The 19,959-nt window shown below is 53.2% G+C and overlaps 1 protein-coding gene across 5 annotated transcripts in view; it reads right to left on the bottom strand.

Moving 5' to 3' along the window:
• NDRG4 (NDRG family member 4) overlaps positions 1-19,959 on the bottom strand; it is a 79,561-nt gene that overhangs the window by 38,936 nt on the left and 20,666 nt on the right. For 2 of the 5 annotated variants that reach the window (XM_042918663.1, XM_042918664.1), the window contains exon 1: positions 4,294-4,408. The exons of 1 other annotated variant lie outside the window; for it this stretch is intronic. Coding sequence is in view for 1 of the 4 variants with exons in the window: in XM_042918658.1 (XP_042774592.1) it covers positions 3,701-3,737 (37 nt within the window). In the remaining 3 variants the exon portion in view is untranslated. Of the gene's footprint in view, positions 1-3,700; positions 3,809-4,293; positions 4,409-5,140; positions 5,212-19,959 lie in introns of those variants that run through there. 2 more of the 5 variants (XM_042918660.1, XM_042918658.1) reach the window with 2 other exon arrangements.

Below are 19,959 nucleotides of genomic sequence, written 5' to 3'. Positions count from 1 at the left end.
ATCTGTGCTTCTCGTTTTCCCCCACATGTAAAATGTGGGTCAACACACCTGCCAAGAATCAAACACTATTTAAAGGTAGTCTATGAAATTGTGTGGGACTACATATTCCATGCATTCAAATGACACCAAAATTCCAGACAGAACAGGCAAAAAGTTTTGCTTTTTAATCACACATTGAGTGTATTTTTAAAACATTTCCAACATCCAACATCAGGGCTCCCAAGGGACCATATCAGAGCCCCAAATCTGCCACTTTAGAGCTCCCTCAGGACTCCAAACCATCTTGGAGACATATTGTTTGAGTGCAAATGCACATAAGCCATCACTTTCCTGTTTCCAAGTAGACTAATGTCCCACTTTCCCACATCATACTAAGAAATAAAAAAACACTCAGCTACAAAAGGCACCAAGAGTCTGTGCTCCGAAGACTGCAGCAAGCTTGCGTGGGCACATGGGGGGCCATGTGCTGGGGTCCTCCCAGTGCTACTGAGGTAGGGCCCTTATTCCCATTTTACTGATCAGGAGATGGAGGCTCAGAGTGATTACAAATTTGCTCAGGAGCTGAGAAACAGAGAGGAGACCCTTCTGGTTCCCAAATCCCTGCCCTCCTTACACTGCAAGACTCAGAGAGTCTGGAAAATGCTGGCTGCCATATGCATCAGTTACCTGTGAAACTTCCTAGAACAGCCCCTACCACCTGCTTCTTCTCCCTGCAACAAAAAGACATGCTCCGACTGGGCACAACAACTCATGGACATCCTTCCAGCCCCACAGGTGAGGGGCACCCGGCCTTCCCTACCTGATGTCAGAGCTGTGATGTCAGGCCAGTAGGGCCCAACTCTAGGTGTCATGCCCCATTTGTCCCACATGACGGGAAACTGAGGTCTCAGCAGAGTCCCCCAGGAGCACATTGCAGGGAGATCTGGATTGTGTGGAGAAGCCAGAGAAGGAACTGGAACATTTCAGAAGAGGAGCAAAGGGGAAGGGGGAGACCCTAGGACACTGAGGAGGTAGTTGGGGACAAAAGCCCTACAACTGCGATTTGCTGACTGTCTGCCTGACACTGCACTCAGCACTGACACACACTCTCACAGCTAATTGCTGAAGCACACAACCAGGTAGGTACCATGATGATCCCATTTTACAGATGGGAAAAAGAAGTGCACAGCTTGAAGACTGGCCTGAAGCCGGGCAGTTAGAACACACGGGATGGCTCAGGACCCAGGTTTGAAACTGAGCTCCACCTTTCCCCAGCTGCATGAAGAAGTGACTAACCTCACTGGGAGAAGGGGCATGATGAATAAAGGGGAGAATGTGAAAACTGTATACAGCTACAGAAGTAGGATTTTAGCAAAGAGGTTCAATGGAGCAATTCACTAATGTTCACGCAGGGGGCAGGGAGTTACGGGCCTCTAAGGAATCCTCCCAGAGACACAACTGAGCCTGGACTCAAACAACGATTGAGCATTTGCTATATGCCACCACAATCTACTTGGAACGACACTGACCTTGACCTGCTCGTCATCCAGCAGGGGAGACAGGTCAGAATCTCACAGATGCATGTGAGCAGGGATAAGGTGGGGTTAGGGCAGAGCCAAACTCTCTAGTGGCCAACCAGCCAGGGTAGGTGGAAGTTCTCCATGACGAGGAACTTTCCAGAAGGGAGATGAAGCCCAAGAGGTGCCCACCAGGGCTAGCCCCCTCATCCGTGCTATCTCAGTGAGCCTCATGCCAACTCTCAGAGGGAGGGGTCAACAGTTTCATCTCTAAGAGGAGAAAACTGAAGCCAGAGAGGTTAAGCAAGCTGTCTGAAATCACACAGCTGGTCAGCAGAAGGGCTGGGATTTGAACCCTTATCTGTGGGACAAGGAGGAGGACAGGATGGAGTTGGGAGGAAGGTCACAAAGACCACCAGGCAGAGGCTAAAGGGATGCACCGTCTCCCAGGTGCATCCCTTTAGCCTGGTGAGAGGTGCAAGGGGGGGGGGGGGGCTGTGACCCACGACAGTGCCCTAGGGGCTCCTGTTCCAGCCTGGCCAGGGGCTTAGAGAGTCCACCAGAACCAGGTAAGCCTGTCTGGTGAGGGAGGCGGGTCCCTGACCCCTGTACCCAGGAGATAAGGGCGCATTGCCCTGGGACCCCAAAGCTGCACCCCCATTGGAGCCCCCATGAATGCCTCCCAAGAGCATTCTTCCTCCAGGGCCTTCTGGGGCCAAAGAGGAGAAGGGGAGGATCCAGAAGTTCTGCCCTGTGAGCAGGGCTCCCAACACCCACAGGGCTGTAAAAACTTTCCCTCAAGGGCATTAACTAGTGCAGTGGCCTTGAAGTCAGGTGGGCCAGCCTGCCTCAAGTGAGCTCTACAAGGAAAAGCTGGTAAGGGATTGGAGGGAGGGTCAGCCCCACGGCTCATCCAACTAAGACCTGGCACTTCTGAGCACCTGGCCAGGTTTTCCAGGGCTTCGGAACAGCCCCCTCTTCCTTGTTTGTGAGCTTGCCAGGAGCCAAGAGACAGCAGCTGCAGGTAACTTAACTCTCACTCACAGCCTGAAACCTCACCAGACCTCCTCGCAGCTCCAGGCCCTCCAGCCTCTGCACCACCCGCAGGGCCTATATGTAAGCTGGCCCCTCCCTCCATTAGCCTGCGATGCCACCTCTCTCTCCATTAATAGAAATTCTGTCTTTTAGGGTCCAGCTCAAACACTGCCATGTGTTCAAATCTCTCTGCTCCCCTCCAGCGCCCTCAGACTCCAACCTGTTTCCTGAACGCACCCCCACGCTGCTGCCCGCTTCCCTGTCTTGTGACACAGTTCCTGTGCTCTGTTCTCTGGCACCAGACAGTAAGGTCCTTGAGGTCAGAAACCAAAGTCTTCCAGGTGCCCGACTCCACACATGGCCCCAGGATACACTGTTTGAGCACCTTCACCGCCCAGGCCCGGGGGAGATGGTGGCCCTGGGTGTTTCCCTTTCCTAGCCCCCTTCCACCTGCCCGAGTCTCTCCACACAACCTCAGGAGTGGGAGAGCTCTCCCACCTTTCAGACACTGGGTCTCCTGTCCTTGCTCTTTCCTCACCCAGTGTCCTCTGCTGATCTCTGGCCACAGCACCCTGGATGTGGTTTCCAGCAGAGTGTCTGGCCGCTTCTCCAGAGGAGCCTCAAGGCTGAGAGCCCCCAGTCAGCAGGGTCCCATCTGGTTGCCCACTTCACAGACCACTTGGCCTCTACTCCCAGCAAGAAACTTCTAGGGAGAGGCGCTCAGATTGTTATGGGGAGCAGGAAATACAAGGCCTATGGCAGGGGTCCTGTTGGGAGCCCAGGGAGCTCCTTCTTTACTGGGGGACGGCGACACTGACTGGAGGGCAAGGGCGCTGAAATCCCTTCCGATGGCCTGGCTACAGCTCGGCTAGTCGGAGACTCCAAGGGGCCGCTCCCCTGACCCGCGCTCCCTCCTGCGGGACGCCAGCACCGCGGACTGGAGCAGGGCCGGGCGGGACACAGCCCCACGTCCTCTCTCGGAGCGGTGCTCCGCGCAGGAACAGAGAGCGCACAAGCTCGAAATTCGCTAGCATCCGCACCCCCTCCTCCAGCTCGAACCCGAGCCGCCCCAAACCCCGGCCAGCGCGCCGGTCTCCCGCTCCAACTCGGAAAGTAGCGGGCGGCTAGGGCCGCGCCCAGGGGCGGCGGAGGAGAAGGGCCGGCGGTACCTGTCAGCAGTTCGATCTTGTGTCCCAGCACCTTCATCTCCGCGCTGCGGCGTCGGGGAGCGAGCTCGGCCGAGCCGGGAGAGGAGCGCGGGAGGCGAGGAGCGAAGCAGCAGGAGAGCCAGGAGCCTGGCAGGCGGAGCTGCCGGGAGCCAGGAGCGCTCTCGCCGCCCCCCTCGCCGTTCTCCCCCCCTCCAAAACCGGTTAAAAAAATCCACCAATTGCACGACCGCGCACCCCTAAAAGGCGCGCGCCGCCACCTGGTCGGGGTGATCTCCGGGAGGCGGAGGGAGCGCGCGGGCTGGGTGCGGGTGACACTCCCGGCGGCGGCGGCGGCGGGAGGGGGGCCCCGGCGCCTGTCGCCCGAACAAAGAGGCCTTGCCGCCCGCGCCTCCCCCACCGCGACGCCCGGGGAGGTCCCCGCGTCCGGCTGGGAGGGGGTACCGCCCTCGTAAGCCAAATGTGGCCCCAGAGAGAGGGCGCGCGGTTCGCCGAGTCTCGGGTCGCGAGGGGAGGCGGAGCAGGGGTGGCGGGCTGGCCGCAGCCGCAACGGCGGGGGGAGACGGGGAGAAAGACCGAGGGCGCCGCCGACTCACCGAGGGTGATGTGAACGAGACAGACGCGCAGGCGGGGAGCCGGGCCTCGGCGCCGCCGTCGCCAACGCGCGGGTGCAGGTGCGGGCAGCCGGGAGCCCCTCCACCTCGCTGCCGCTGCCGGTGGCGGAGGCTGGGCTGGGGGCGGCGCGCCGCGGGGGGCGTGCCCACGTGGGTGTGGTGGGCGTGGGCGCTCCGCCGGCCGGCTGGGCCCGGCAGGGTGGCTGCAGCGGAGAAGTCCCGGGCGCTCGGCTTCCCCCTCCGGCCACGGCGGGAGCGCCCGGCCGGTGGATGGGCCGGCGGGCGAGCGGACGCCGCGGCACGCGAGCCTAGCCGAGACTCCCTGTGGACCCGCACGCTTCTCGCCTCTCGCAGGCGTCCGGGGAAAAGGTCAACCGCGTTCGACCTGGCGGGGTGCGGCGGAAGGCCCCTACCCTCCCGCGCCCCCTGCAGCCGCGCGGCGTCGGGTTCCCGGGGAGGGGGCGGCCTCTGCCTCCCTCTTTGTTCAGATTCCCGAGGGGAACCCCAGCGGTTGGGGACAGCGGCCTCCTCCGCCCCCGCCCCACCCCGCCGCCGCCAGGGACCTGTTCGGGAAAAGCCCAGGGGGGTCGGAAAGAACCAGGTGCTCACGGGCCCTTGAAACCCCGTCCAGTTTTCAGACCCCCAGGGTTTCCTTGGGAACTGGTGGGGGAGTAATGGTCTCCAGACAAAGGTGTTCTGGGCCGTCAGGGTCCCGCCCAGAGTGTCCCTGCTTTCAATTCACCCTTCATCATCTGAGCGGGAAGGGGATCTGGCACACCCTTGTGTTGCTCAGGCTCTCTCTGGTCTGGCTCAGGGACGTTGCTCTCACCTGTCACCCCAAATGAAGCAGCGCTAAAGTCCCTAGATGGAGTCCTGTAGGGAGAAATCTGATGACCTGGAAAAATTTACTTGGGCAAGACAGTTCAAAACAGTGCTTCCGGAGACCAGTTCTATTGAGGGCCTGCCAGTGACCTTGGTCAGGGATCTGCCTCTCCCAGATTCCAGCCTGTTTTGTGCAGAGTGAATGAGTTGGACCAGTCATCTGAGAGGTCCCACTGGGTGGGAGTTCAGGTGGATCCTGCAGCACCCCCTCCCCTTTGTCTGGGCTGGTTTGTGGTAAGGTTCTGGCTGTCCCTTAGCTCCAGGCTGTGGCGGAGGCTGCCATGCCATTGAATGAACTGACTCACTGGTCTTGAGGAAGCTAGTAAGATTTGGTGGCCCCAGATGGGGTGCGTGCTCCTGCTCGGGGTACAGTATATAAACCACATGGGAGGTAGCAAGCTTGGCTTCTCCTTACAGCTCTGGGGCTCACCTTGGGGAAGTCCCTTTCACTTTCCACTTTTGTAAAAGGGATGGGGGAGGCCAGTGGTGACAGAGTGAACCTCTGTGTCCAAAACATCCAGGAGACTGTGGTTCTTACATGTACACGCCTGGAGTCAGTCCTCAAGAGCACAGGCTGGTTCTACAATTTCCCGGCTGTGTGAGGTCCAGCAAGTTACTCACCCTCCCTGAGCCTCTATGCCATACCCTGAAATTGGGATGATGACCCCTCAGAGGGTTCTTGTAAGAATTAAATGACGGAACATAAAGAAAATGCTTAGCATAGTGTCAGACACATGGTTTAAGTGTTCACTAAATAGTTGCTATTGTTATTGATGATTAAATTGTTATGCCTGTGTTAGGGATTCAGGCTTCCCTGAGTTCTACCCTTTTCAATAAGGTCTGTCTGATGACAGACCTAGTCATAGAACAAAACTAATGGTTGGTTTTCTAGTAACGTAGTTCATGAGGCCTAGCCTGTTCTGAATTCCCCGGGGGGGGGGGGGGAGGGGAATACAGGCCCCAGGAGGATGTTAGGGCTGCCAAACAAAAGCTTTGACACTGTGACATGTCTGTGTGCAGAATGGCATCTACGATGGCCTGGAACTGATGTGCACAATCCACGAGGCTCAGATAATTCCCAAACCCCAAGTGAGCATTCGGGGGGGTCAGGTTGCAGATTTGAACCTGTGAAAGTGGACACTTAATAGCTGGTGAAGGAATGTAAGAACACCCACCCCCCACCCCTGAGGATGGGGGGGCTTTTGCACCCAGCACAGGTGCTTAGGGAATAAGCAGGCAGAGGGGGCCCTTGCCCCTTCTGGAGGAGACGGTCAGTCATGCCAGGAAGAGGAGTCCCTGCTGAGTCAGCAGAAGAACAAGTTCTCAGTCCCTTCTGCTCCTAGGCTCTCTTCATCTTTAACACCCGCGCAGGAGGCATGATGTTTGAGGACAGGCCGGATGTCAGGGCTTTGAACAGAGGAAAACGGAGCACGGCAGAGGGCCAAGCTGTTGGCTGGAACTGGGGGTCTCTAAAAGGCACCCCAGCCTGGCTCCTAATTACCTGAAAGATGCTGCCTAAGTCGCTGCCTTTGCTGGACTTCCCCTTTGCCGTTTGTCAAATGGGCAGGAGCCTGTCCCACACCACCATTGGAGATGAGACGCAGCCTTTCTGAAGACCTCTCTGAGCCTTCGTTTGCCCCTCTGGAAGTTCAGGCTAATGCAGCAGCCTGGCAGTTGCAGGAAATAGAGACCGACTCTGGCTAGCTTAAGCGAAAAAGGGCTTTGTTACAAGGAGGGCGGGCAGCTCTCTGGGTCTCAGGATCCGGGCCCAACACTGCAGCGCTGGTCTGGTGTCAAAACCACCACAGACACTGTAGCCCGCGCCAGGGGCAAGGACACGGGACACTGCCATGCCTCGGGACCACGGCTGCCTCTGAAGTCTGAGTTGCTGCTGCTGCTGCCGAGTCCTGGCCAGGATGGACTCTGTGTGCCCTTGGCTCCCTCCCTCGTGCCACTAGCTTCTCATTCACAGTCAAGAACGGGCGTGTCTGATTGGAGGTGCCTGGGTCGGGTACTCTGCCAAAGCTGCAAGGGAGGCTGGGAAAAGATGTGTTCGGTTCCTCTAGGAGGAGGTGGGCTCTGTCTCGTAGGAAGGGCGACTCAGATGCTGGTGGTCAAAACGGTGGCGGTGCCCACAGCAGTGGGCTCGTGAAGCTGCTCTGAGATGCACACGAGGGCACTGACCTTGGAGCCTGGTGTGGAACGCACCACCCCTGGTCACTGAGATTCCCAGCCAACTGCAAGTCTACAGTGTCGACGGGTGGTGCTCCTGCAGATTCCAGTCTTTGATTTTTCAGCAGGTGAAAGACAAAAGGACCTTGAAAACAGTATGGCTTTCTGCCCTTCCAGATGCAGAGGAAGCTCGGGTCCCGTTGCCAGGAGGACAGGTGACTGGGTTTTTCCATTGTGGTGATGAATTGGGCTGAGTCACCATTCCTCTCCGGGCCCCTCGTGACCATGACTGGAGCGAGTATGAAGAACTAGCAGGTGGGGTTGGAGGTGCGGACGGGCCTGGGGCCACGGAAGCTTGCTCTCCTAGCAGGGGAAGGTGAGGCAGGGACTGTCCCCCACTCCCCACGCACTAGTCATGAGTTACAGGGCCTCAGGGAGAGAAGAGTGGATCCTTTTTCTTCTGTTAAAGGATTGGTTGAGTGCCTCTTTGGTGCCAAACCTCGTGTTGTGGGGTGCACTGGAGAACCAGAGTTGATGAGGGCATTGATTGACCTTGCTAAGGTTATTCACTAAAGGAGGAAACCAGCTCAGAATTCCATAATCTAGGTACTGGGCAGGCTGGTAAAATGTGTAATTGAAGTTACCATGCAGTAGGGTGGGGCCCTGGAGGGGTCAGCAAGGGCTTCCTGGAGGAAGAGGCATCTGAGCCTGCAGAGAGATGGAAAGTCAGCAGATGGAGATGATAAAGTGGGTGATGGGGGAAGATACCATCCAACCATCATACACTGGGTCAGCCAGGCCTTTTGCAAAGCTCAGGGGGGCACAGAGCTAAACACAAGGCAGCCGTGCCCCTGCCAGGAGCTCCTAAATGGAAGTGGAGAACACCATGCGTGTGTGTATGAGCAGATGGTAAAGAAGCTGGATCAATGAAGTGGGCAAGGGTGAGCTTCTGGCCTCAGCCTGGCTCTGGAATTTCACCAGGCACCAGGTTAGCTGCTTCCCACTCCTGGGCCACCCTGGACCACTTGCTGGCAATGTTGCCACCCCCTTTCTCCCATGTGTGCAAAGACCCTTTCCTGCGGGGCCAGCCCTTGCTCTCCAGGCAACTCCAGACGCCCTACCATCTCCTCCCCCCTCCCACAAGGCAGCAGAACCCCCTCCAGGTCCCTTTGAAAATGACCCTCCACCTCCCCTGAAAGTTTTACCAGACACACGGAGCCAAGTTTGTGCAGAGTCAAGACAAGGGATGGGTCTGGTAATATTTTTTTAAGAATTCCAATAGTCATATATAATTAATGCGGAAAACTTGTAAGATACAGAAGGAAAAAATAAAAATTTCTCATAATTCCATTGTCTAAAGATTACCAGCGTTAAGGTGTTAACATTCTGGGGGGTATATCCTTCGGCACTTTATGTGTGTGTGTGTGTGTGTGTTTCCCCCCAAAGAATCATACTGCACATATTTTTGGTGATCTTTTTTCCACTTGCTGGTATATCATGAACATTTACCCTGATAAAAGTTATTCTTCTACAATGTGATCACATTAGCCGCACTGTCTTTATTGTGTGAATGCTTCATTATTTTCTTGGCCAGTCTCACCTGCCAGGCATTCCAAGTTTTCATTATTGGAAACAATATCGCAAGCAGTCCACCCAAAGACGCTGCTTTGCCCACATCTCTTGGATGACCTCCTAAGACCACTCTGCAGCCTCCCTTTGCCTGGCTGTTTGGTCTCTGACTTCTGTCAGTGCCAGCTCATCCATCCTCAGAAAGAGGCCAATGCCTGCTTCAAAGCCCTGATTGTCTTTGCACCTATGCAGGTGCTTGGGGGACTCCTGGGGAAGGAGTGAAGTGGCTTCCAGGACTCAGCTTCCCCATGGAGCCAATATCATTTTAAAGCCTGAGGTCTGGATCTCGTAGTTGTACGATGTTGCCGTCGGGGAGCACTGAGTGAAGGGCACACAGGACCTTTTCTTTGCAACTTCCTGTACTTGTTTGCAACTTCCTATAAATCTATAACCATTTCAAATAGCAAGCTAAGAAAAAGAAAACAACTGAGGCAGGTCTGAGGGTAAGCTATCTTGCCTGTCTCTGGAACTAAAGATTTTATGTCCAAACTTTGGGACAAGGACCAGAACTAAGTTTGGCTTAGCTGAACTTGCCTCAGTTTTCCCCGAAGGGTGGGAATTGTTCTACAGAAAGGCAGTCCTGTGGAGGGAGGAGGGTGGCCCTCCAGGCTGTCCTCTATCCTAACTCTCCTGCTGGCTCTGGCATGTGCTACCCGGCTCCAGCGGTGGGGAGGGAGACCCGAGGGGCAGGAATAAGGTACAGCTTCCCCTGGGGGCTCCGGGGAGCTCCCAGGTACACAGAAATCTGGCAGGAAGCAGACAAAAGCTGACATTCTCTCTCTGGAGGACAGCAAAGCCATTTTCCTTCCCAAACAGGACACATGTGTCTGGAATGTCTGGAGGAGCCTCTGTCCGAAAGTTCTGGGGAGAAACAGCCCCTTTTCTGCAGTGTCGTTGTCCCAGGCCGACCCAAGCTTGAGCTAGACTGAGCATGTGCCGCTCCGGGGAGGACTTGGCCCGGTGGCCACCACCTGGGGGGCCGCTCTCCCCTCTCCAGGCCACAGTGTCCCCGCAGAGACCCCAGTACCACAACGACAGGGTTAGGTCAAATCAGAAGTTCCGACCAGATTTCCAGATACTAGAAACCGAGGCCGGTTCAGCTAAGCCAAACTTAGCATCCTTGAAGATGCTGTGTCAGGGGTCCCCAAGGCCACCCTCAAGCTCAGTGATTTGCTAGGAGAACTCACAGTGCTCTCAGAAAAGCCAACGCCCTCCCAGTGACTTTATTTTAATGAAAAGACATAGAGCAAACTCAGTAAAGAGAAAAGATGCACGAGCAGAGGCCAGAGACGCCAAGCACAGACTTCCAGGCGCACCTCCCACCCGTGGCGGGTGGAGTCACATGGGGACACGCTGAATTCTTCCAGCACCAACGTACCAACCAGCGGCGCTCACCTGAGACCTGGTGTCTTATTTGTACTGGGCGTCAGTCGTGTAAGAATGCATCAGCAGTGTCGCTGCCTTAGCTCATTCCCCAGGCCCCGCAAGGTCCACTGATACAGCGTGGCCTGGGCCTCAGGCATTCCAAAACAAGCATTCTCCATAGGTCCTATTGTTACTGCCAACTATCTGGCCAAACTGATACAGTGTGGCCCAAGGCCTCAGACATAACAGAAGCTGCTAATTGGCAGGATCTTCCAAAGGCTCAGAGGTTATCTCCCAGGAGAGGTCAAGGGTCCTTCCTTTCTTTGTCAAGTGCGGGATTTAAGCAACCTAAGCCTGCTGAGTTAAACCCCTATTGCACCGACACCATTTATTCTGCCACATGTCCACACAAGCCATCATCTATTATCAACCTGATTTCATAAAAGAAAGGAAGTTTAACTTCAAGGTAGGCCGACTATCATGATTTGATACGGCTCAGTGCTCCCCAAGAGAAAACAGTTGGCCCAATTCTGCTGGGTTTGAAGGTGCATTAAGGGGCCAGGAGCCACTGCCATATACCGGGAACCTTCCACGTGCATTTTTCTTTTGGTCCGTTCAGCTGTGTCCCCAGGTAAGGAACGGATGAGCTGAGAGGCTCCCTCTGGCTCCTATACTGGCTCTAGATCGGAGGTCCCTGCTCTTGGGAAAGGCCAGGCCCTGCTGAGGGGGGGAGGGCACAGTCTGGGGCAAGCGTCCAAGCCACTGTGTCTTTTTGTTCTCTTGGGCCTGCTGCTATTGCAACTCATCCTGGGACCCTGGCCCCTTCCCTGGCCTTCACCCCGGGGTCTGGTCCCCTAAGTCAAGTCTAGGGCAGACCAGCTATCCTTCAAAGGCTCTGCCTCATCCCGTTTTCCTCTGTCCAGCCTCCATGCGTGGAGCTGAGCCATCAAAGCCTAGGCTGCTGGCCTGTGTGGCCCTCCTGATGAGGAGTCAGACAACCCTGGGCTCTACCATCTAATACCTCCATGAACTCAGTCAAGTTTCCTAAACTTAAAGAGTTTCCGGGGTGCCTGGGTGGCTCAGTCGGTTAAGCCTCCGACTTCGACTCAGGTCATGATCTCGCAGTTTGGGAGTTCGGGCCCCGCGTTGGCCTCTGTGCTGACAGCTCAGAGCCTGAAGCCTCCTTCGCATTCTGTGTGTGTGCGCGCGTCTCTCTCTCTCTGCCCCTCCCCCCCCTCAAAAACAAAGTAAAACATTAAAAAAAATTTGATAAAAAAAAAAGTTTCCTCCTTTCTCAAATGGGTCTAATGATAAAGCTGTGAGGAGTTAGGGAGCTGATAACTGAAGAGGCCCCAGCCCAGGGCTCGGCACCTGGTCAGGGCCCATTGGTTAGTGGCTGTTAGGACAATGAATTTTGTGGCTCCAGGCACAAAGCGTGGGGCCAGTGGGATCCTTATGATGAGGGAAGTAGGGACAGTGACACATGCAGCCACCTTGGAGCTGGATGCTGAGAAGCCAGGGGCTCCCTAGGGCTTCTGGGCCTCTGGGGAGAAGCACAACTCATATACATACACAGAAGAAAAAGACCTGGTATGGTGTCAGGGTATCATGAGGATTGAGGGGCCTGTTCACCACAGGGCCTTTGCACGTGCATCCTCTCTACCTGGGGACCCTTCCTTTCACTTCCTACACTTCCCCTGGCTAATCCTGCTTATCCTTGGGGTGTCAATTTAGATCTCACCTGATTTCCTGACTCCCTGACCCCCCTCCTCTGTGTGCCCATCATGCCACATGCTTAATAAAATCCCAGTATTAATAGTCTACTGTTTATTATGCCCTTACTGTGTGCCACACATAGTGCTGCTGTCTCATTTGATTCTCCCCCATTTGGAGAGAGAGCTGCCACTTTATGTTTCTGAGATCAGACAAGATCCAGCGTGTTCAGGGTGGCACGGCATATTTTTCTGATTTTACAGATAAAGAAACAGGTTTAGAGGAGCAAAGTAATTGGCTCCACCACTTTCCCTTAACCCTGTAAAGTAGTGTCTGTGTGCAGGTCCCTCTCCGCCCTGTACTACGAGCTGCCTGAGGGCTGGACTGTGTCTCGTTGGCCGTTCAGCCTCAGCATCCGGCGCCGGGCCTCGTACTCAGGATGGAGCCCTCCACCAGTATTTGCTGAAGAACTAAGTGAGTGGGGGCTTATAAAGTACCCGCACGGCGCTGGGCTCACCACATGCTGGGACCTGCGGCAGGCAGAATCGTGCCTCCCCCCAGATACGTCTGCGTCCTAATCCCCGGAACCTGTGAACATGACACGTTACTTGGCAGAGGAGAATGAAGGCAGCAGATGGAATGAAGGTTGCTCATCAGCTGACTGTAACCCAGGGAGATTATTCTGCATTTCTGGGTGGGCCCAGTGTAAATGCAAGGGTCCTTCAAAGTGGAAGAGAGGCAGGAGAGAGCCAGAGAGGGTTGTAGGAGAAGGACATAGCTTGCCAGCATTGCTGCTTTTGAAGATGAAGGCCATGGGCCAGGAAAAGCAGATGGTCTCCAGAAGCTGGAAGAAGCAAGGAAGTGGATTCTCCCTGAGAGGCTCCAAAAGGAAGGCAGCCTTGAGGACTCCTTGATTTTAGCCCCATGAGACCCATTCCAGATTTCAGACCTCAAGCTCCACGAGAAAATAAATTTATGTGGCATTAAGCCGCTAAGGCAGTCATTGTTCACAGCAGCAATCAAAACCCAGCGCAGGGCCTCCCGATGCCGAGGACCACACCTAGTGGTCACTTATTAAATGACCGTTGAATGGAATTGGATTATTACTGTAAGCACGCCACTTTCTATCAGTAAAGACACACGGATAAAAGTGCTTTTTTATTACATCAGAGGTCTCATTGGGAAGTCTTAAGTCTCAAGGTGGGTTAGAGTTTGATCCTGAGACAAAGCCATTGGCTCAGCAGGCTGGGTGGGGTGGGGCCACAGACGGGACACGAGTGGCCTTCTAGGGGAACAGGGCCACTGGGTGGCAAGTGAGCACCGATGCTGGGCGGGAAGAACCAGCATCCTGGACCACCCACTGCCGTCTCTGGGCACTGCACCTGCTGCCTCCATAATCCTCAGGGACACCACACACTGCTGCGCAGGGTCCTGTGCACCTCCCCCCCCCACACACACACACACTCACATCAGCTCAGCAGCCCTGTCTTACTTAGTCATCTCCAGTCACTATCATAAAATATTGCAAACTGGGTGTCTTGTCTACACATCTGGAGGCTGGAGGTCTGAGCAGGGTGCCAGCCTGGTCAGGGTCTGGTGAGGGCCTCTCCAGGGTTGCAGAGAGCTGTTTGCTCATGTGGTAGAAAGCAGAGAGCTCTCTGGGGTCCCTTTTATAAGGGCACTAACCCCGCTTATGAGGACTCCACCCTCATGACCTCACCACCTCCCAAAGGCCCCACCTCCTAATACCATCACCTTGGGGATTAGAATTTACACATGCATGGAGGGCGGGTACACAGTCTGTAACAAGCTCTGTGTGCGAGGGCTGCGCCGGTGCCAGTGGGCCAGAGGAGGGAACAGCCAGCCCTTGCACACTTCACTGTGCTGGGCACGGTTCCATGTGCTGAGTATCCTTAACCCCTTCTGTCCTCCAATAGCTCCACGTAGTGGGTGCTATCATTAGGTCCATTTCACAGATTAGGAAGCTGAGGCCTGGAAGGTAAAGTCACCTGCCCACTCCACAGCCAGTAATGGGGACTGAACAAAGGCAGTGGGGCTTCAGAGTCTCTTCTTACCCACTGCGATCCTCTGCCTCTCTAGGTGGTATAATGACTAAAAGCAGTAACGCCACCTCACACTGGGAGAAGACCTTTCTGTTCACACACATTCTCTCGCCATCCTCCCAGCGGCTGCTCATTATGATTAGTGCCCCCGGCTTACATTTTGGGAAACAGAGATCATGAGAAGGAGGCACCCAGCCATTCAAGGCCAGGGTGGGATTCCTTCCCCTGTCTCCTGACTCCAAGTCCAGAATCTTTCTTCCACCAGCTGCCCCCTTCCTTACCCTGATGCATAATTTATGGCCTATTACTCACCTCCTGCAGGCGCCCAGATGCTGCCTGCCAGAGCTGTGACCTCACTGTGTCCCCTGGAGAGGACCAAGGGCAACTCTTTTCCTCATCCTCGCTCTCTTCTCTCCCTTCCCCCATGCAGTTTCTCTGGGTCTCAGCAGGATCCTGGTGTGTGGCACAGCCCATCCCCTCTTCCCACCCACGAGAACCACCTTGTGAGCAGTTTCCTCTCTGCCAAGCCAGCCGACACTTTCGGCAAGCTCCCAGCCTCTGAGCAAAGCAGCGGCAGCAGCTGAGTCCAAACTCACCATCCCCCCCAGTTTGGCCGGGGGACGTGCACTGGCGGCTGGTGTGTTATATATGGGGCGGGGGGAGAAAGCACTCACAGTTGAACACGTTTGAGTCACTTCTGGTGTCGCAGAAAGTGCAATGAGCAAGGATCATTTTCCTCTTCCTTCTCACTGTCGGGACCGGGAAGAGGTGCTCAGGTCTAGGGTTAAGGTTGGGGGCAAGATCCTTCAAGGCCGCTGGAGCCCAGTTTGGAACCTGTGACACTAAGCAAGTTGCTTCATTTCTCTGCACACAATTTTCCTCAGGAACTACTTCACTGGATCCTTACAGGGTTAAAAGAGACAATGCCTGTAAAGCAATCAGTGGAGAGTCTAAGGGGCAGTAGATGTTGATCAGTGCCTTTTGACGAGGCACCACACCAATGCCTCCCTGTAGCAAGGAAGGAGGGGTTTGGATCTCAAACTCTTAGGTGGAAGGGCACCTGGAAGAATGGAGGAGCCAAGGGTTCCACAGGCCAAATTGTTGGCATCTAGACAGCAGCAAGGCTACCTTTATCTCAGTTTCCGCATCTGTAAAATGGGCAATAGCCAAATTTAGCAGTTGCTAAACATCCTGGCTTGCACCACGGAATTCTGGAAAATGAATTAGCACATAAAACCAGGGAGGAGGCATCTCTGTTTTTCCTCCCCACTTTTTTTTTTTTTAATTTGAGAGAAAGAGAGAGAGAGAATGAACATGAGCAGGGGAGAGGGGTAGAGGAAGAGAGACAAAAAATCTTAAGCAGACTCCACACTCAGTGCAGAACCTGATGCAGGGCTTGATCCCACGACCCTGGGATCATGACCTGAGCCGAAATCAGGAATCAGACACTCAACCGACTGAGCCACACAGGTGTCCCACCCCCACTTTATTTTCAATAAAGATTTTATTTTTATTTTTTTAAAGTTTTATTTATTTAAGTAATCTTTATACCCAACGTGGGGCTTGAACTCACGACCCTGAGATCAAGAGTCGTTTGCTCTTCCCATTGAGCCAGACAGGTGTTCCGAAATTTTATTTTTTTTTAATTTCTATACCCAACATGGGACTCAAACTCACAACCATGAGCTCCACCAGCTGAGCCAGCCAGACACCCCTCTCCTCTCCACTTTTGAGCTCAAAACTTCCAGGTCCTGAGTGACTGGTTGAAGGTTCTCACAATCATCTGGAGATGCCGTGACCCACACAGCCCCTGCTCTGACCCTGGGATCCTGGTTAGAAGGGACTAGGGACACGAAAGTATCTGTGTCTTTAATCAGCTTCCACGGTGATTCCAAAGCAGGTGGCCCATTGTGAGAAATTAGAGACCAAGCACTCTGCTGGAGATTGTGCCAGATGCCTCTCGAAGGAGTCCTAGACTTCCAGAGTCCTGTCTCCCAGGCTCCTTTTCCTCCTGCCTAAGACTCTGAAGATGGAAGGAATGGGCTTCCCCAAACCTCACCACCTCCCACTTCCTCTGAAGGAAGAAGATACAGAATCCAGTGCTGGATTCTGTATCTTGATCAGTTTCTTTAAAAAATTTTTAAAGAATTTTTTTAATTTTTTTAATGTTGGGGCACCTGGGTGGCTCAGTCGGTGGAGCGTCTGACTTTGGCTCAGGTCATGATTTCACAGCTTCTGAGTTCAAGCCCCACATCGGGCTCTGTGTTGACAGCTCAGAGCCTGGAGTCTGCTTCAGAGTCTGTGTCCCTCTCTCTCTCTCTGCCCCTCCCTTGCTCATGCTCTGTCTCAAGAATAAAAAAAACATTTAAAAACATTAACAAAATTTTTTTAATATTTAAAAAAAAATTTTTTTTTTAACGTTTATTTATTTTTGAGACAGAGAGAGACAGAGCATGAACGGGGGAGGGGCAGAGAGAGAGGGAGACAAGAATCGGAAGCATGCTCCAGGCTCTGAGCCATCAGCCCAGAGCCCGACGCGGGGCTCGAACTCACAGACCGCGAGATCGTGACCTGAGCTGAAGTCAAACGCTTAACCGACTGAGCCACCCAGGCGCCCCTAATGTTTATTTTTGAGAGAGCGCGAGCAGGGGAGGGGCAGAGAGAGTGGAAGACACAGAATCCGAAGCAGGCTCCAGGCTCTGAGCTGTCAGCACAGAGCCCAATGCGGGGGCCCGAATTCACAAACCGTGAGATCATGACCTGAGCCGAAGTCAGACGCTCCACTGACTGAGCCACCCAGGCGCCCCAATCAATTTCTAATCATCTAACTGGTTTTGGACCCAGGACAATTGACATTTGTTTTGCAGATGCCCCTCTCCAGAGGCACAGGAGAGAGAGTGGAGCTAGATTTATAAGCAAGGTCTCCCACAGGAGGAAGAAAACACAAGCTGGAGAGACTGCCTGCTGGCAATAAGGCAACTGAGGTGTCTGTGTGGCCAATATCCGGGGAGTCCCAAGTGTGAGCATCCTCATCGTTGCCTTGGTACCTGGTGCGGCCAGTGGGTGCTTGGTAAACACTGTGGGTGGAGGGGTGTACACATGTACCTGGACACCTCCTGGTCCTACAGGTCTGCTTATTCCAGATATGAGAGACGGCAGTGTTGTCCATTAAGTGTTATCTCCCCTCCTCTCCCTCTTCAGGAGAGTGTAACTTCCTGCCCCTGCTGACCTCAGGCTTGGGTATGTGATTTGCTTTGGTCAATGCAATGTCAGAAGACGTCACATGTGTGCTTTTGAGATTGAGTTGGCTCTTGATCTCCTGGCTGTTGACTTGGAAAGGACACACACTGGGTAGCAGCCTCCTACAGAGCCCGGGTCCAGAATAAGACGCAGGGAGTAGGTCTGGCAAGGTCCTGGGGACAGGAGCTGCACCAGCCTATCTACAGTCCCCTGAGCAAGAAGACCCACAAACACTTGTGGTTGTAAGTCCCTGGATTTGGGGGATGGTTGTTATCCGGCAGTGCTGCAGCAAGAGCTGGCTGGTTCGCCAGGATCAGTCTGTTTTCTCAGGGGCTTTGCCTGCGTTAAATCTCACTGCATGATTTCTTGCCTATAGTGAATCAGCAAGAGTCTAGTTCTAAGGTCCCAGGTCATTTTAATGACCTTCATGGTGCTTGGTCCCTTTCTTCTCCGGAATCAGCTGTGAGCCTCCTGGACGCATGCCTGTCCTTCTTCCATCTCATTTGTCATGGGAGCAATCACAGTTGTCACCTGCAAGCCTTGAATGTTGACCACAGACTGCTAATCCATCTGAAATGTTCTCTATGCCTGTTACCACTATCCTACGAAGTAGGAATCTAGATTATCCCTATTTTATACATGGGAGAACCAAGGCTTGGGGAAGTTAAGACACTGGCTGGCAATCGTACCGCTGAAGTGGTGGAGAAAAGACTGGCCGAGATCTCCCAGCCACTGCTTTTTTTTTTTTTTTTTTAAATGTTTATTTATTTATTGAGAAAGAGAGCAGGGGAGGGGGCAGGGAGACAGAGGGAGAGAGAGAATCCCAAGCCGGCCCTGTGCCGTCAGCACGGAACGTGACCCAGGGCTTGATCCCACGAATTGAACTGGGTCAAACCGAACTGTGAAGGCATGACCTCAGCCGACATCAAGAGTTGGAGAGACGCTTAACCAAGTGAGCCACCCAGGCGTCTCTCCCAGCCTGTGCTTTAAGCATTCTTTCCAAGAGCCTCCTGGTATGGGGAGAAATGCCTGGTTTCCTAGCACGGCCCCTCCCGGAGCCCTCTTCCACACGCCCCTTCACCAGGGCCACCTTCCAGTTTGCAATCCTGTAGCCACTTCCCACTTGCAGGGAATGTACTCAGCTCCTGCCTCCGGGAGTTAATTATTTCCAAAAAGACATTTGGAAACTCAGCTCTGCCATGTCTAATGTGTTCCCTTTTGCTAATTTAATAGTTCTGTTTTTCAAATACGAGTGTGCTTTAAAATTTGTTCATTGGGCTATTTGTCATTTTATTACCCTCGAGATATTTTTCCACTCTTGCCGTCTGTCCTTTGAACTCATGCTCCCACAGCCTTGCAGACTTCAGAGCTGGAACCTGGGTTTTGTGATCGGGGTCCGTTCACTAAGGGTAAGGACTCAGCTGTCTGTGCTCAGGCTTAGCAACCAGACAGGACAGTTTGAAATCATAAAAAATAAAAAGTATCGGATTGTTTTTAAAAGAGGCAGCTTGGGTTCTTACTGGTGCATTTGGTTTGCCAAATGCTAACAGTGGTTATTTTTAGGTGGATTTTAGGGAGTTTTAGGGAGTTTTTAGTTTCTTTTTTATGTGGCTCTAATTTTCTTCTTTATGTGTCTCTTATCTGTTTCACTCCCCATTTTTTAAATTTAAAAAAATTTTTTTATTTCTGAGAGACAGAGTATGAGTGGGGGAGGGGCAGAGGGAGAAGGAGACACAGAATCCCAAGCAGGCTCCAGGCTCTGAGCTCTCAGCACACAGCCTGACACAGGGCTTGAACTCACAAGCCATGAGATGGTGACCTGAGCTGAAGTCAGTTGCTTAACTGAATGAGCCACCCAGATGCCCCTTCCCATTGTTTTTAATTTATAAAAAGATGTATAATTTCAAGAATAAAACAAGAAAAAGTTACTACCATTAAAAATAATGTGCACCAGATCCTTAAGGAATCTGGTCCTTCAGGCAGACCATCAAGGCAAGTCTGGCTTTTATGAATTTGTTAAATAAACTTTTATGAACTTGTTAAAGCCAGTCAGAGCAGCAGAAAGTGAGAACTCTGCTTAAAAAGAAAAAAAACAGACCCAGCAACAGCACTGCTAGGAATTTACCCAAGGGATACAGGAGTGCTGATGCATAGGGGCACTTGTACCCCAATGTTTAGAGCAGCACTTTCAACAATAGCCAAATTATGGAAAGAGCCTAAATGTCCATCAACTGATGAATGGATAAAGAAATTGTGGTTTATATATACAATGGAATAATACTTGGCAATGAGAAAGTATGAAATATGGCCTTTTGTAGCAACGTGGATAGAACTGAAGGGTATTATACTAAGTGAAATAAGTCAGAGAGAGAAAGACAGATACCATATGTTTTCACTCTTATGTGGATCCTGAGAAACTTCACAGAAGACCATGGGGGAGGGGAAGGGGAAAAAAATTACAGAGAGGGAAGGAGGCAAACCATAAGAGACTCTTAAAAACTGAGAATAAACTGAGGGTTGATGGGGGGCAGAAGGGAGGGGAAAGTGGGCGATGGGCATTGAGGAGGGCACCTGTTGGGATGAA

This window comes from Panthera leo, chromosome E2 (assembly GCF_018350215.1).
Source record: "Panthera leo isolate Ple1 chromosome E2, P.leo_Ple1_pat1.1, whole genome shotgun sequence".
In the NCBI taxonomy this organism is placed as follows: domain Eukaryota; kingdom Metazoa; phylum Chordata; class Mammalia; order Carnivora; family Felidae; genus Panthera; species Panthera leo.
Note: the sequence above shows the minus strand (reverse complement) of the source record. Positions and strands in the feature narration are given on the sequence as shown.